This window comes from Triturus cristatus, chromosome 3_2, assembly GCF_964204655.1.
Source record: "Triturus cristatus chromosome 3_2, aTriCri1.1, whole genome shotgun sequence".
Classification (NCBI taxonomy): domain Eukaryota; kingdom Metazoa; phylum Chordata; class Amphibia; order Caudata; family Salamandridae; genus Triturus; species Triturus cristatus.
Window position 1 is genome coordinate 696,217,642 of NC_140584.1, and position 12,441 is coordinate 696,230,082.

General features: G+C 39.3%; 1 protein-coding gene across 1 annotated transcript in view; it reads left to right on the forward strand.

Moving 5' to 3' along the window:
* The window catches only part of PGAP1 (post-GPI attachment to proteins inositol deacylase 1), a 760,293-nt gene that overhangs the window by 698,907 nt on the left and 48,945 nt on the right, over positions 1 to 12,441 (forward strand). The window contains exons 25-26 of the mRNA XM_085648756.1: positions 4,656 to 4,939; positions 10,257 to 10,361. Coding sequence (XP_085504882.1) covers positions 4,656 to 4,939; positions 10,257 to 10,361 — 389 coding nt within the window. The remainder of the gene's footprint in view (positions 1 to 4,655; positions 4,940 to 10,256; positions 10,362 to 12,441) is intronic.

Below are 12,441 nucleotides of genomic sequence, written 5' to 3' on the forward strand. Positions count from 1 at the left end.
CCTGTTACACAACGCCACTCATCCATAGAGTTACTCACACACAGTCACTCATGCTAATAAAGAATCAAACATCTATTTACTTGCATACAAAGTTATACACACACCACCACACTTACTTCTACAGAAACTTACACATACTTAGTCTTTTAATACAATCACTTATAGAAACACATACTTATTCATACAGGAACTCTTCCAATCTCTCACTCTCACATATACTCACTTATATACACCAATAGTCACATTTACTAGTTTAAAACATATGTAGTTACTCATAAAGACACTATTGAGACAGTCATTCACTCAATAACACACCCATGCACACACTTATCCACCCATACAGTCCTGCACACATGCTGTCTTCAACACATACAAACAGTGAGTCACTCATTCATGCACCTATGCACTACTTAATACCCCCCCACCGAGCCATACAGACACTCATACATATACTCAAAAAACCAACTAATAACCTATATAGACACTCATGTAGCTACTCACCAACCCATGCAGCCACTTATACACAAAATGAGAGACTGATACAGATATTTACATATTTAAACATTACTCACTAAGCCATGTATTCACTAAGATACACTTAATCAGTCAGTTTTACAATCAATTTTTCAAAAACAAATCATCCATTTAGACACTTATATACCCATTTATTCTTCCATCGACCTTGAGATATACATATATAAAATATATGTAATTTTCAGAAAAACACACATTCACTGGATGATGTCATCAGTGATGTCATTTGAGATGTCATGAGTGATGTCATGAGTGATGTCACTGACCATGTCATGAGTGATGTAATATGTGACGTCATCAGCAGTGCATTGCGTGCGTGCAAGTTATAGTTAGTTGAGCTAACTATAACGGGGGAATTTCAATGGTTTTGTACGAGTGCAATGTCGAACTAACTATAACTTTCCCTAAAACCTATGTTTTTTTCAGTGAATATATATATTACCTATTGGCAGTCGCCAGTAGGTAGTTATAGTTGGGACCTATTTTCCATAGGAAATCTGCAACATTCTATTTGGAATAACGTTGGCGCCGATTGACGAATCTTCGCAAGATTTTCCAAACTTTTGTCCAGCTCCGGTCTGCTCCAGCTAACTAGAACGCCCCTGAAACCTATGTTTTTTTCAGTGAATATATATATATATATATATATATATATATATATATATATATATGTATATGTATGTATATATACATTTTTCATATATCTATAAACCAACCGTTTAACAACAAATTCCTAAACCACCCCACCTCAAATAGACTTCCTTCGTTCGTGACAGGAAAACACAAACTGTCATCAGCTGTGCCGGTTAAAAACAACATCCAGCACTGATACTTCTAATTCCCTCAGAAAAAACATCAAAACCGAATAATGATGTAGAGCGAACTTCTAAATAACCCAAACTAAATGCAAATGTTTATTCCCATCTCATACAATCCTAACTCACTGGAAAATATTTAACTACATTTTATATTTTCATTCAACTCTTTCCTTTTTTGCCAAATTGTTTGCTTCTTGGATCACTGTACGGGCTCGCAAAAGGTTCCTAAGTCACGTACTGTGTCCATGATTTCACTCGTAGTGCAAATGCGCTCAATTTCTCCTCAAAGACAACACAGAGCATGGCCAACATTAACACGGCCGCCTGTGTTATTTATCGATTTACGTCATCTTGGGCTCTTATTTGCCCACAACATACTCGCGAGCAAGAGCAGGCGCTTTTAAATAAATTCAACCAGTGCTGTGGCCCTTCAGCTTTTAAAAAGGTAAAACTTAAGATTTCAATATTATAATAAACAACATGCTTTGTCTTATACAAAATCTTAAACAATACTTAACTTAAAATTAAAAATTACTATTTCTTTTTTTTTAAACTGAAGAATAATTCAAAAAGTGCATTTCACGCACACCTTAACAAAAATAGAGAATCAGAATACCACACATCTCTAAACCAACAACTTCTAATGAAGCAAAATGAATACATTCACAATACATACTTATCTGCAAGAAGTAGCAGCAAAAGAGGAAGAAAATGGCTGGCAGGGAGATTTTATTGAACTGAGAGTTCTATTTTTTTGTTGGGTTGTTAAAGTTCTTTTTGGAATACCTTTAAGGTTTGCTGCTGGAAGAGACAATAAAAGGTTTATACCATAATGCTAGCCTTCTGTCTTGCAATAAAATTGGAATTTACATGCTCATTTCACTGGACCCAGTACAAGCTTGTACCAGCTGTGAGGTTATGGTCATGTGTAACCATACATCTGGCATTTGTACACTGCATTGAACTACTTTTGGTGCTATAACTCATTTATATTATAATTTTCAGATCTGTTTAAGGTAGGTAGGATTTGAGCTTCAAAAGGAAACAAATTGTTTGGAAACCAGAAGAGATTTCAGATTTAATTTGGGTTGATGTTCTCATGGGAATATTTACCTGTCTGAAGAGATTGATTCCCTTCTCCTGAGGAAAAAAGTAGGAAACACCATCTCAGGGTTGTCTGATGCCGTAAACCTCTGTGTACACGGTAAATTATGAATGAATAATGACTGATCAATTACCAGAAAGAAGGCTCAGAAAGTATGATACCTATATTTCGAGATATATTGAGTTTTGATGTGTGAAGCACTTAGATACAAATTATATACAGGCTTCTGAAGAACCTAGAATAAGAGCTCTTAAGAGGTTTTCTGTCCACTCACAAAATTTGGTGTCAAAAGTCAGCAATTAGAAGAAGGTCTGATGGACTTTTGAACAATATGTGGAAACAAAATGCAACAAGAACAGGATGCTCTACAACAGGCAATGCAATCACAAACAGATAGGCTAACACAAAATACAGCTCCATGCAACAGTACTCTTGTAGGCGAACCTTATAACAAATATTCAGGGGCATCTTAATATACCCTGAAATGCATCCCAGGAGAAGACCCAGTTTTCTTTCTTGCTAACGTTGGGTGAGTGGCTCAGAATCGAACGATAGGGACAATGTATATTACCTCTAGTAACTAAGGATCAGCATATCAAGTCATCAATCCCACAAGAACTGTTCTGTATGAATACTTAAAGAAAGCTATTTTGGAAATGGTAGGTTTAGTTTCAGAGAGTTATTGATTAAATTCCGGACTGGAAAATGGAAACCAGGATATACTCCTCAAGCGTTGTTTTAAAAAATAAAAGACCTAGGGAACAAATGGGTGGACCCCAGCACCATCACTAAAGAGAAAATTTTAGAGAAAATGTATTTAGAACAGTCCCTCAATTGTGCACCTTCAGTGACCAAGAAATAGGTTAAGCAAATAAATAAGGTGGCTTACAAGAGGGAATAGAAATCATATGTGCTTATCATTAAGCTCAAGAGGACATAATAGGACAACAGGCCAGAGGGGAAAATGTAAGGAGATTGGAAGTTGGGGAAAACTTCACAAGGGACCCAAATCAAATTAAATTAGGTCAAGAACATCGAGTAAGAACCAAGTTACATCCCTGCCACCCATACCAGCAATTCCCCAAAGCCCACAATATTTCTAGTATGGGGGATGAGGCCATATTGCCTGGACCTGCTGTTACGGGTCAAACCATGGGGATAAGATGTATAGCTCACTCAGTTGTAATTACTCACAAGACAAGTCAGAGAGTAGTCCAGTAATAGCACATGGGAAAAACTTTGAGGCTTTAATAGACATGTAGTGCAAACAGAAAGTGCTTAGGGGGTCATTGTTGTGAGATCAGTTGGGTCTGGGTGTTCTGTATCCAAGGAAACTCTAGAAAATACCCAACTGCTATCATTGCTTTATAAATAGGTCAGCGGATAGTAAATAGCTAAGCTGGATTAATACTTCAATTACCGGATCTGATTAGGTGAAATGAGAGTTGACAATTTCAACACTGCGTGAGAAAAAAATCATGCCGGAGGAAACTCATTTCAAGAATCATCTGATGCCTTAGAGAATATTTCTCCCACTTGTACTGCAGAGAACCAAAAGGGATAAGAGAGCAAAGAGAAGAGGCCCTACCAGAAATAATAAGGAAGTCTTAGCTGAAATGGAAGAATAGGGGGAAGGAGAGAGAAGCTGTAGGGCAGCACTCTATGAGGATCCTTTTACAGTAAAAGCCCTTGAAATGCAAAGAGGGACACAAGAAAGAGGGGTAGGCTATTATTTTCAGATAGAAAATTAAGTCTGTACCTATTACATTATATACACTTTCATAAACAATTAATAGTACCCAAGCCTTTTTGAAACCAAGTCCTTTATTTGGCCCACACTCATTTAGGAAGGGGGCACTTTGAGACAGAAAAGACAGACCATGCTACTTTACACCTGTTCTACAGGTCAGGGATGTTTGTTCAAGTGAAACAGTATTGTGAATTGAGTTATTCTTGAGAATGAAGGTGACGGGTCAAGAGACCTTTATGTACGCGGAGGTTGGATCCTCTTGGTTGATGAAGTTGTGAAACATTGAAAGAACATTTTTCCATGCCAATATAGCTTATAAACTTGTACTTGTTAGCACTGTTGCAGCATAACAACTACTATCTATTACTTTAATCAGAGGAGGCTTAGTAAGATATACTATTATGTTTTTCAAACGTATTCACTTTTATACTTTTAATTGAATACACAGGTTGGAAATCACAATGCAGCATTCGAAACAACCTTTAATAATTCCCCCAAAAAACCGCGTGAGAAGTATGATTCATGCAACTCTTCTGCGGCAGACGGAGACCACCTACAGTGTGAGTCACCCAGCGCTAATTCATCTCTTGAGGAAAAACAACCATTGCCTTCCAGCCCAGCCATTGAGGATGCTGCTAACAGTCTTGAGATGCATATTACAATCATGAATTTACTTACATGGATAATACTCCTCTGTTTACCATCTTTAATTTTTTGGTTAAAAAACCTCAGGTAAGCTTTATTTTTTTTAAATATTACTTATTGAAACAATTCACCCTGGTTCTTCACTAGCAGTTATAATGATTTTTATTAACACGTTCCTTCTGCAAGGTTAGGGGTTCAGTCATGTATGTGATGACGTAAAATATGTTGCACAATAACTTGAGCAAGGAACTCAGCTTACTATAATTGCAACATTGTATTTCATGCTTTTCTCTTTTCAGATTCTCGTATTAGCTTTTCACAATGACAATTTTGTGAAGATATGACGCAATGCAGTATGAATAGGGCAGCATCTAAAGTCCAAGCATGCTGCATGAATCCTCCTCGTGGCGCTAATCCATGACTAGATTATACCGAGCAAATTCACATTAAATATTTAAAGGGAACGACGCACAGCACATCACTTTGCTAGAGCATTTCCTATCACAACTAACCTGTTTCTTGATACCATTAAGAGTTTTCTATTGTATTGAAAAGTTTGTCAGGGTTAATGTCCATATCAAAGAGCCTTCTGAAACAAATACATCAAGTTGAGGAGCTTTCCCCAGTTGGACTGAACATTCCTCTTCCTGTTTTATGTAGTTTTTTCTTTACAAATATGATTACTCTTTCAAGTGTTTAACATAGTTCATTTACAGTGCGTACATTACTGCTATCATGGAGGTTGTCATACCATTTTCTGTGAGTCATTTGGAAAAATGAAGCATTGTGACAGAAATGGATGTTTTGCATGCGTGTGTATTGAGCGGAACCAGCTAAATATTTTTGATTTGCCTCCAGATGTTGTGGATTCAATTGTGGCAGCTCACCGTCTTTCCACCAAGTCCATCTACACTTGCAGCAAGGCGAAATTTGTGGCCTGTTGCGAAGACCACTGCATTGACCATCTTTTGGCTAAATTTTCTTACATACTTCTTGGCACAATTGGACCTTAATTTAATTTTACTTTCTTGATGTTCACTCCCTCGATCCGATGCACATTGCTCCTTGATGTTGCTGACTCTCATTCCCGTCACTTCCACATGACCCTTCACAGAGCTGCAGGTATTATCTGTTCAGATGTCATACATCGCATTCTTCCTTGACAAATCAGTGCTTCAGATTTGGGTTCCAAAAGCGGTATTGTGTTATTATGTGGGGCAGTCTCTCGCACTCTGCCTTAACGAGGACTACAGGTTGCCCTTGTTTCTGCTGGTGCAAAGAAATGGAAGACAATCTAGAAGAGAACCTTTTTGATATGGATTGTCCTGTGTAACTGTATCGAGACCTGCTACACTTTGGCCAGGTAAGAGTCTCATGAGGGCCTTTGGACTCATTTCAACAGAGCCAAGCCTGCCACTACGGCTCTAGCTAGCGGCATTCTGGTGTTAGCCATCTTCTAGTCTGTTGCATAGACTTCTGTCAGCACTTTCACCCGGCATTACTGCCTTGACTCTCAGGTCTTTACGGGGGGGCCATTTGCCTAGCCAGTCCTGCAAAACCTCCAGGTGTAAAGTCCACTCCTCAGACCCTCCATCTTTTCCAGGGGTGCTGCTTGGGTATCAATCCACGAGGTGAGAAAGTATTAATCAGAAGAAACAATTACTTACTTTTGGTAGCGCTCTTTTTTGGTGAATACTCTAACTACACATTCCTCACTGCTTGCTCTCCTTCCCATTCTGAGGAGTGGACTTTTCATGTTAAAAAGGTCCCAGCTTATATTTGGCACACTGTCTATCCTCATTTGTCTGCAACTCCTCTTCTGAGGGCACAGAAGATATAGTGACAAATTGTTATCAGCATGTAGGGGTGGCATCTATAGGTGGATCCACGTTGTCCCATCAGAAGGCAGTGCAAATCTGACCCTAAGTTTGATGGTGCCACCTACGAGAGCATGGGAGTTAGTGCAGGTTACTTTCTTATCCTGTCTGACTCCTGGGAGGATTCACAAGGTGAGGAATGTGCGGTAAGATGATTACCCACTAGATAGTGTTGCCAAAGGTAAATAACTTGTTCTTTATTGCCTTCTTGAATTCCAGGTGGTTTTGCATATTTCATGTATTTGCTAAAGAGAGTGCCAAATTTTAGCTGCAGATATAGAGAAGGACATTCCACTAATTCATGTCTTCATGTACACAGAACAGATACTGGAATATGTATTGAGGCACCACACAGTGAACACAAGAGCTCCCTTCACATAAAGTCAAGTTGTCTGTGGATACAGACTCTGGCTCATGCCCTCTCTTTGAGGCTGCTGGCTTTGAAGGGTGAGATGGGGAAGAAGAGGAGGAAGTTGAAGTCTGCGGGCATGCTCTCCATGCTGGCCGCTGAGACATAGACTAGGTCAAACAAAGTTTTTTGTGGCATGTACCTCTCGATGATGGTGAGGTCCCTTTCTATTCCTCCCCCAAATGCTGCAGTATGTGATTTAGGGCTAGATGTTTGAAGCCTTTTTGAGTTCGAGTTAGGCCGTTTGCGAATGCAAAAAAGCATTTCCAAATGTATGCCCAAATTGCAAGTCGGTATATTGAAAGAGCGTGTCTAGGGCATCTCTTCCAAATACTGATTGTATGAATTTTTGCAACCAAGATACGGTCGCATAAAGGACAAAAAGGTGAAACTTATACTGCCCCTCCCTCCCTTCCCTCCACCCCGTCTCTCGTCCACCGGAGCTACTAAAACAAAAAAAAATAGGGGGATAAGAAAGAAACCTCTGGGTGCTGGCTAGCTCACATTGTGCGACTGAGAGACCTAGTTCGTTGGTGTCTGTGGCTCAGAAAGATGTAAGAGACGTAAATTCCGTGGGCAGGTAACCTCTCGAAATTCAGAAGCAAGCCGGGACAAGAAAGGTTGACAAAGCTCTCCGAACTCTGAGCCTTTCCCGGCTAAAATAAGAGTCATTTTCTCCATCCCCAAAACATGCCACAGGCGCTGTAGCCAGCCCTTGAATGTTGGGATTCACGAGGTTTGCCAATGGGTCAGAATGTTTTGGGTATCTGAGCCAAGGGCGATTGCTATCAGGCGGCCCCTTCTGGATTTAAGGGGGTATGTTAAGGGATTTGGGATTCCTAACAAAACATAGGTGGGTAGTCTCGGTATTTGGGTGTCTAGGTGTTTATCAACTTCGTCGAGTATCTGAGACCAGTAGGACTGGAGGTGCTCACAGTCCCAAAGGAGATGAACTAAGGTGCCCGGCTTCCCACATCCCCGCCAACAGTCAGCGCTCTGTCGCGGATCCGCTCTGTGGATTCGAGCAGGAGTGTAGTACCAGTAAGTGGCTACCTTTGTCAATGTTTCAGTCAGCCCTATGTGATATGCAGAGTGGCGAGCCCTATGGTACACTCCCTCCCACTCCTTATGGCTAAGTGTCCGACCTAGCTCTCACTGCCAACGCGTGCGACTAGCGTTGTACGTGTGTGTGTGCCTTGAAAGCAACATTTTGTAGAGGTCGGAAATGAGTTGTTTGTCGGATGTGCGTGTAATGAGCCATTTTTCATAGGGGGTAAGGTAACGCTGCGCATGGGGCCTAATATGCGGTTGAAGTGCCCAATGGCGGAGCTGCATATACTGTAGTCGATCGGTTTGGGGGATCCCATCGGTCATTCTTTGTATACTTTTGCAACCTATTAGTTGTTACTGTCTTGCTTCTATGCACATAAAATATTGCTATTGATGCTTGCCATTTATTCTAATTGAAGAGGTACCCACAAAATGGATTCCCAAACATATACTACAAGTACTTTAGTAGAACTAAAGTACTTGCTTATTCAATTGCACTTAGGAGACTTTTATTATCATATACAATTTCATTCATTGTTATCAATAGCGCAGAAATAGTTCTCACTAAGGAATGCTGCAGCACAGTTATCTAAATTTAGTACACAAGTTAGCTTGTCTTTAATCATGAATAGACAATTGCCTGTATGAGGCTGCACCTTTGGTAGAGGTTTTTTTTTTGTAACAATCTCCAGAACGCCACGTTACGTACTTTTCTAGTTGTGAAGCTGCAATAAATATAAATGAATGCAGTAGAATTTCAAACGTGGTACTTGATTGCAGCAAACATGGTGAATAAAAGAGGTGACATTGGGGGTTCCACATTCCTTCATTTCAAAGGGGATGTGATATCATAACTAGGAGTGTGTGAAATTTATATAATTTGCTTTCACGTAACCATGCAAAAATCTGCAAACATTCCATTACAAGCAAACCCTCCATTTATCGCTGTTAATAAATTGAACAAGTGTTCTGAACCATGCCCACTGGTGTTCTGGTCATTCGCATTGTCCGTATGCTCCTACATTAAAATTCTGTGCCATTCGGCATAATTTCAGACATTTTACATAACAAGCGTAAAATGAAATTCTCTAAATTATGTCAATAAAATTTAGTTTGAGCCTCCTATGTCTGTAGTTGACCGTGGTCTTCTGTTCTAAAATTTAAGGCTGTACATTGGCAGACCACCATCTAAGTGACTATTGTTGACCGAAAGGTTTATACAATGATGTAGAAATCTAATAATTGGTTTATTTATTTTAGTAGTTTTTTAAAGCATTAACCAGAGCCCAGAGTTGGGTTGTGTGAACACTATAAAGTGGTGCTGTTAAAGCATGAATTGTGAATGTACATTTTAAGCAGTAAAATGCAGAATCCGGGACCGAAGAAAAGTGGTGTGTCAGCTATTATTCCATGTCTGAGCAACATTGGACTCCTGTGCTTCCACACCAAAACCATATTATGAAATTATATTCTTAAATCTCTGTCCAGCCATTATGAGTTGTGTCCAGGAAAATCAATGTTTGAGATGCACTGGATCTGCTATTGTCTCTGCACCTATAAGGGGATGGTAGTCACACTTACAAAAAGGAATGACGTCTGTTGGTACCTAAGTAATACTCCACACCCCACATAATATAGGTGCAGAGGATTCTGAGGTACCTGCGGATGTATGTACTGTCCCTCTAAGGGGTATAAGGGCCCGAGTTAAGGACCATACCATGTCAAAAGGATGCAATTTCTATTTGACACACAGTTTATCCATTTATTTAGAGGGTAATGTACCTATTCCACTCATACGTTGTTGTGTTTCCAGTTCTGGTGCTCCCCGTACCTGCGGAGTGGAAGCTCCAAGAGAAGCCACTCTCTAATCATATACTTGTATATGTTATGTACTTTATATAATTTAAAGGAGGTCCTCTTACACACTCGAAATGGTTTCAACTAATCAAAACTTGGATGCATTGATGGTGTCTCACCTTGATCAGCAAATTCTCAAGGAATTTAAGGCTAATTTTAATCTTACAGCGATTTATTATCATAAGAACGTTTTCTTTTTTTCTGTCTATAGGTATAATTTACATCTTGACCCTGATCCCTTTGGAGCTCTGGCTACAGTTCTTGTATTTGCTTTGGAGATTCTTATGAATTCAAGTGTTACTTCCATCAAATCAAGGTATCACATTGTTTTTGCTCTGTCACTGAAAACGTATAGGAAGGCAATCATATCATTGATAAAATTCAATTTAATGAATATGTTAAATCACATGAATGATGTTAGTAGCTTATTAGCACTTACTGTATATGTACCTCATGATTTATAAGGAGAATGCACTTACAGTGGATTTGCAACAAAGAATGATGATCTCATTTTTAAATGTTATATATCCTAATTTTATGTTGCACTACTTGTGTTTAGTGGACTTATGTATGCCACAGAATGGCCTAAGAGTACTAAACAATGTACTTCTAGGACAAGCACTGCAGACAGTCTTACTGGGGAATCATCCCCCTAAGATGGAAGTTTAAATACCCTGGACACTTAGATAAAGAGGGATCAATAAGTACTGCATGATCACCAAAATGATGGAACACCGAGATAAATAACTTTGCAAATGCAGATTACTGATCCCTTTCGCCACATGTATTATTGTTGAAAGTGCCTTTTAGACCCTTTACTGATCTATTAAATGGTTTATAGTGACATCCTACTAGGTCATTTTTAACTAATTTTGATTGTAAGCTTTTGCTTTTTGCCTTCTTATGTACACTCTAAAAGAACTTGAGAAAACCAAGCCATGGTCAAGCTCATATTGAAACTTTTTTCACAACTTTATGGAGCAGTTCCATTCACATAATGTTTGTTCAGTTACCCTTAGTTACTGTAGGAAAAACACTGACAAGACATGGGAAATAGAGGACACCTTCTTGAGGTGAACTATGGGTAACCTTCCAAACAGCCCAAATTGAAGATTCAACAGAGGGTAAACAAGTTTATATAAACATAACCTTTGGGCGATCAGCAGGCAGTTCTCCGAGAAAATGGTTAAGGTGTGTCAGTCAGTCAAACAGCGTTACACTTAAATAAATAACCTGGGCCAAGTTTCAGTAAAAAGAGGAACATTAAAAAAATTACGAATTAAACAAAAACGAATAAAATCTAAAAAGGTATAAAAACCTGGGCAAAACTAAAATGTTTCATCTAACAGAAACATCACTGGATAGTTGGTGAAAAAAACAGTCAATAATCGAGATATGTGAATCTGAAGACAATATATTGTGTCACTGAGAAGTGAGGCCCAAAAGAAAAGAAATACAAAGGCCTTTGTTTCAGGACCTAGTGTTTCACAGAGCTTGCTCTCCCACTTTGCACAGAAGTCGTCATAATATTGCACTTGGGGGGGGCTTGGCCTTTTCTTCATTGCACTCCTGTAAGTGAGTCAAAAGCCCTGACAGCCTCTGAAAGTTTTTTGAGTGGTCTGGATTATAGGAATAGGTAAAGCAAGGGTCTGGAAGATAAAGGAAGGGTAGGGTTAATCACTAAAATCAGCATATGCTCACGAAACACTTACATGGATGCTCTCTGTCCTGTTTTTTCATGTTATCTCTGTCCAGGCCTTGCATTATCTTTATTTCTGCATCCTTTTCCACATGCATCATTATGTGATTGTGTTGCTCCTGTGGCTTACCTGCAAGCGTATGTCTATCTTTTCTGAGGATCCAGCAGTGTTGCACCCTTGACTAACGGTAAAGTTGTTTTGTTTGGCTGAGGTGTTGAGGTTTTCCAAACGTTTAACACCACAGGAGTTGTCAGAGAGCATTGATATGCCATTTTGTCATTCCTGCCAGCCCTACAGCTTTTTCATCACAGTCTTATTGAAGACACTTGCAAAAAAATAATCTTTTGTAAGTAAACGACAAAAATATTTCCACGTCCATCAGACATTCCTGAGTCCTAAATACCTCAGGCAGCTGGCCAGTTAGTGTACACAATTGGATTGAAGTTAGTGGTTTGTTCAAGTCAAGAGTAATACATTTGTACTTTTAATTTTAGAACACTGGGGTCAACCTGAATCTAAATCTGGGTGATAATCCTATAGGGTGGTATAGGAGGTGAGACATCTCTGTACTTGCTGGTTGTTTGGTGGGAAGAAAGTGGAGCAAGAGAAACAAAGCTATCAAATGAGTCTGACTGGCAAGGCACAAATGGCCTGATTTGATGTAGTCATTGGTCCTGGTGAAGATTTTCATTTCCA